The sequence below is a fragment of the Aegilops tauschii genome, chromosome 3, assembly GCF_002575655.3.
Source record: "Aegilops tauschii subsp. strangulata cultivar AL8/78 chromosome 3, Aet v6.0, whole genome shotgun sequence".
In the NCBI taxonomy this organism is placed as follows: Eukaryota; Viridiplantae; Streptophyta; class Magnoliopsida; order Poales; family Poaceae; genus Aegilops; species Aegilops tauschii.
This window is the reverse complement of record NC_053037.3, coordinates 400057770-400063144: the sequence shown is the minus strand read 5'-3', so window position 1 is coordinate 400063144 and position 5375 is coordinate 400057770. Positions and strand designations below refer to the sequence as shown.

The window sequence follows — 5375 nt, the reverse complement described above, 5'->3', positions numbered from 1 at the left end:
TTTCCTAAGGATTTCTTTGTCCTACTTTCCATATATATGATTTCTAGCATCTAATTAGTCAAACTTCTTTGAAACAATCTTTTGTTTTTTCTATGATGCAATCAAACAACTACAAATCATGTAGGATTGAGATGACCATGATATTCCAATCCTATGTTTTTTTCTACTCCAGCGTTTTTCGAATCATGTGAATCAAAGAGGCCCTTATTTTAAGCCAAACTTTTTTAGGTTCAAAAGTCTATAGAAATATACCAATATATAAGACATTAAATTAGTTTCATTAGATTGATCATAAAGTACATTTGCATGCTCTATACATTAGATGTTGTGGATATTAATAAAGTTTTCTACAAACTTGATTAAACCTAAGGAAGTTTGGCTTAATTAGGACAAACCTGAAACTTTAAATATTTTGAAACCGATGAAGTAGGATTGAGAATGCATGCCAAGTAATCGCTGAGATTTCCACCGCCATGAAGAATCAAGCTTATCCTCTTCATGCGTCATGACAATGACCTTGACCTAGGCAATGTACAATGTAGCAGTGCAAAAGTTGAAGATCTTCTAATGCTCACCACTTTTTATTTGTATGTATGTATATCTACCGGCGACCGGAGTATAGAATACCACTACAAGACAAGTGATTCAACCAAACCATTGACAAAAGGTGCTCGTCCAATCAATATGTGCAATGGTAATGTCTCAGATTCTTCTGTGTGCTAATGTATAGTAATGGAGTATGAGTAAAAGAAGGTACCAAAAGAAGGGGGAGAAAGCTAACCAACAAAAGCGCCAGAACATGAAACTAATTTTATCCGCCGATCTTATTGAAGAACTGTCCCACACGTCAGACAAGACATGCTCACGTCATGGCAGTGCCCTCCGCCGGCTGCTCGACCTTGACCCCTCCCGCCATTGCCGCCAGGCCGTCGCGGGCATGCCGCCGGAACACTATGGCGCACTCCGGCAGCTCGCCTAGCCCCGCGAACATCGCGTCTTCTTCTTCGCCTCCTCCCCCGCCGATGGCCTCGCCGCCGAACTCGTCGGGAAGGAGCGCGGCCGTGTCGACCTCGACCACCGCTTTGCCGAAGAACATGGGCCCGTACAGTAGCATGTCGTCGGCCGCCTCGACTTCGGAGGGCGACGTCGACGAGGTGACGGACACGACGTCGTAGAGCCACCGGAAATCGTCGTGCACCTCGATGGCCGGCGCCGGGCTCGCGGTGACTAGGCCGCCGGCGACGTTGGCGGTGCCATGGTGCGTGCCGTCGGATTTCGCTGGCTCAGGCGACGGGAGCGGCCGCTCCTTGTTGGGCTTCCGGGGGCTCTGGGTCTGCCGGTTCTGCGCCCTCGCCACCGTGCTGGAGTGGTTGTGCTCGTAGGAGTAGGTGATGAGCACCGTGTCCGGGTCGGCCTGGCTCCTCTCCACCTGCTTCCTCGCCGGGCACCCCTTCGAGCTACTGCACCTGTAGTAAGCCCTGCTCGTAATTGAACACCAAGCCCAGGTCAGCAAACCTCGCCATGCATGAACTCAATCGAAGAGCACAAGATCATGTCGGGAAGCAAATGAAACCCTTGCATGCCGTCTCAATCCAGGCCAAACTCCGAGTTAATTGCAGAGTTATGGCGACTTAAATTAGGTCGTAGAGTACATGAGCGTACCTTGGGAAGGGTGAGCCCTTGATGGGCTTCTGCCCGTACTTCCGCCACGCCCACGAGTCGGTCGGCGTGTTGCCCTCGCCGACGCCCTTGGGCCGCGGGACGTTCAAGTCAGCGAGAGGCACGGTCACCACTCGCTTCTGCAACGACCGCCTCCTCCCGCTGGTCGACGGCACCGCCGGTGGCGAAGGCGACCCCGGGCTGTTGCAGTCCGCCGAGACGCCGTCCCCGCTGGCCTTCTGCTCGCCGCCGGACACCGCCCCGTCGCTCCACTCGCCGTCCATGCAACACGATCGGAGAAGCACTAGCTAGCAGACGGTGGAGCTGTCAACCGCAATCGACCGATCGGAAATGGAGGAGGAAGCAGCGAGCGGGGGCCGGAGGGGGTAGTAGTCCTTGGATCGATGCCACCGGCTACAAGAGACAAGCCGGCGATCCGCCGGATATAAAGAAACGGGGAGGTGGGCTGTGCGAGTGAACTAAACAAACACGAGGCTGTGTGTGGGTGCCTGTATCATGTGCCGTCGTGACGCTGCGGCGCTGTTCGAATTCGTGCGATAGGGTGGGGGCTGGCCGTGGCCGGGGACGGGGACGTGGGGTTGTGGGCGCGCACGCTGCGACGGACGGGGGATTTTTAAACAAAAGGGACAGGCTTGGCTTGAGAATACGATCGAGAGCGTGTGACGGCGACGCCTCCCCAACTATCTCTTCTCATGCACTAACCTCTGCGTCCATCGGTGTCATCATCATCTCATCTATCAGTCAGCTGTCCCTTCGATCTCAATCACGCACCCATCGACCGGCGAGTAGACGAGGAGTAGCAGTTTTCTAGAATATACGTACGCGCAGGGGTGGTTGAAAGGATAATCGCGGGAGTTTTTTAGACTTGGAGAGCTTTCTTGACGATGTCTCATGGTAGAATTTTCAGCTACATGCATGGCCAGTAAAGGGCATGGTAATTCTGGTACAGACCTGGTGTGTTCTCCTTTTGCTTGGAGGAGAAACAATGATGTCTGCGATTTCAGATAATCATAATTATACTGTCTAGAACTCTAGACTAGTCTGTACTGTCATGCTTGACACAGTTGTAAACCGCGTGCAAACCAATCACCGCGTTACGGCCAGATTGTGCGCTCGATCGATCGATCGACCGTGCATGCCATGATGCAAATTTTAATGGATTATTCAAACCCGTTCAGCCATCGCATCACCATCCCAATTTTCTGCTGCTTTGTTTCTTTGTTTAATCCTCGATCGGATGCATGTCCTCAACTTCTCATCGATCTCGACTCGTTCCCACTCCGGTCTCAATTATGAGGCGCATGGCATCACCGCATCGCGCGGCGCTAGCTTGATGCATGCAATATAAAACTACCACAAGGTTTGACAAAAGCTTAACAACTAGGTTATCCCTGAAATCGCTGTGCTATAGTTCATACGTTGCCACGCGGAAACGGCTGTTGCTGCAATAGAAAAGGAGACTGCGGATGGAAGATTCTGACATTTTGTCAAGGCGATTTCGGTAGTTCACACCGCGCGCAAAGTGTGGTGGTTTGGCTCTGTGTGTAGTGTTCCTCAGCGGGTTCGAGGTAGACGACGATGCTGGTACGGACAGTGGTCTTGCATGTCTGGATTTAGTGCTCTGCATCTATACTATCACTTGCAGATGGGTCGGACACAGCAGCAGTTCAGCAGAACTGGCAGCAGCTGAGAAAAGTCTATTACGCCCGGTAAGGCCCAAACTCTTCAGGTGCAGCTGCCATATTGAAGAAATCGTGAGCACGGGAGTTCCTACTGGACGCATTAAGTTTTTTTTTCTTTTGAGGGAACATTGGACGCATTAAGCGTCAAACTGCTCCCAAAAACGAAAGCATCAAACTGCCATGGATTCGCACTAAAAGCGAGCAAACCGGGCCTGCCCGTTAAGGCATCTGTGTTGCCTGTTTTCTTTTAGTACGCATCGAAGCACTGTAGCACTGAATACTGTAGCAGCCGGAAGAAAACTAAAGCGAACCGGGGAAATACTGTATCGCCTTTTTGGTCAGTTTTTTTTAATAAAAAATACTAAAATTCTTAAATAGTTTTTGAAAATGAGAATTTTCTAAAATTATGAATATATATTTTTAAACTTGATTTTTTTAAAGCGAACATTTCTAGAAAACTTTTTCACATTATTGAAAAAATTTAAATCACCAAAAATATGAAACTTGAACGTTTTCTCAAATTTTGGAAAACTCAAACAATATTGAAAACTTCAAACATTTTCTTGGAAAATGAGGGATTTTGAAAAGTTCCCGAAGAAATTTGAGAACGGGAATATATTTTGAACATACTGATCATTTTTGAATTTCTGGACATGTTTTGATAAATAGAAACTCTTTCTAAAATATGCCATTTTAAAAAAATTCTCTACTTTTTAATTTGTGAACAAGTTTTTAAACAGGAACATTTTCTGAATTAGTTAAAAAAACTCAAACGGGAATATATTTTGAAATTTTAAACAAAATTTCAAATTCCTGATTTTTTATGTAACAAGTAAACTTGAAAAAGAAAAAGAAAACCGGTAAAAAATCAAATGGAAAAATAAAAATCATAAAACCATACAACCTTCTGGAAGGTTCCCAAAACAAGGAAAACCTGTAGCATGTTTGGGCCTTCCCATGAGTGTAGTACCCGTGCGAATGGACGGCAATCTGCCGCAAAATGCGTCAAATACGGTTTTCCGTGAAAAGGTCTTATTCGACACTGGGTGCAACAAACAGGCGGGAAAACGCCCATAAAACCGCCTTCTATATGGCCAGCTCGAAAATATGTGTAAAACAATATTGTTAAAACAAGGTTAGATATTGAAAAACTGTATATTGCAAAAAAAAAACTGGAAACATGTTGAGGTAGCAAAATATAAAAATGAATATATATACAAAACAAAACTTCATCTCATGTTTTAGAATTATTTTTATATGCAATAAATTATTGTAATTAGAAAAAGAGCATATGTTTAAAACAACAAAATTCATGTATTTCAAAGGAAATTTTCATGAACTATAAATATGTGTGGTATGATTTGATAATTGTCAAGTATTTTACCCAAAGTTTTTCCTTCAAAAAAAAGTATTTGACCCAAAGAAGTAATAAATGTAAAAACGTTGAACAAAAAATGAAAAGAGTTAAAGAGAAAGGAGAAATGAAGGAACACTGGCCTAAAATAAAATAGGAAAACCCCAGGAGAACCAGTGATGGGCAGGCCTAGTACGTGAGTCCCTTGTGCGTATCCTGACAATTCGGCACAATAAGCGTTGTACATGATTTTCCCTCTAGAAGGGTTGCAGTGACCCCTAGTTTTATGGCGCATGTTAAGAGCAATTTATAGTGAACATTTCTCGCATGTATTTAGAAAATTCTGATAATGTTTTCTTTCTTAAATTTGTACTTTTTGTCAAACTATCAAGAACACTTCCATTGTAATAGTTTGACAGAATTACTCTTCTTTTCTATCACAAATTTAGTTGAACATGCTCCAATATCACTTCTTTGTCATTGATATGTAGAGCATAATTACTACCTCCTACAAGATGTGCTTTTCAAAGTACTACAGCTTTGTGCAACCACATTCTTGCAACAAAGTAAATATTTTGTTGCAAAAATATAAGACACCCACGATTTTTGAGGTTTAGTTTTGAGTAACAACTAGATCAACAAGCTATGAGTAGCGCAAC

At 44.8% G+C, this 5375-nt stretch overlaps 1 protein-coding gene across 1 annotated transcript; it reads right to left on the bottom strand.

The window, feature by feature from the left end:
- Positions 1–634: 634 nt before the first annotated feature.
- LOC109734728 (probable WRKY transcription factor 65) lies at positions 635–2229 on the bottom strand. Its single transcript, XM_020293918.4, has 2 exons — positions 1663–2229; positions 635–1478 (listed from the first exon to the last, which is right to left on the bottom strand). The coding sequence occupies exons 1-2, from the start codon at positions 1941–1943 to the stop codon at positions 863–865; spliced, it is 897 nt and encodes a 298-aa protein (XP_020149507.1). The 5' UTR covers positions 1944–2229; the 3' UTR covers positions 635–862.
- Between the last annotated feature and the right edge of the window lie 3146 nt (positions 2230–5375).

What these genes read in the sequence shown, in the direction of transcription:
- LOC109734728 (XM_020293918.4), bottom strand. Translation starts at nt 1,943, where the DNA reads ATGGACGGCGAGTGGAGCGACGGGGCGGTGTCCGGCGGCGAGCAGAAG. An exon ending in AAGGGCTCACCCTTCCCAAG is followed by an intron (nt 1,479 to 1,662) that starts GTACGCTCATGT and finishes AATTACGAGCAG; the next exon opens with GGCTTACTACAGGTGCAGTA.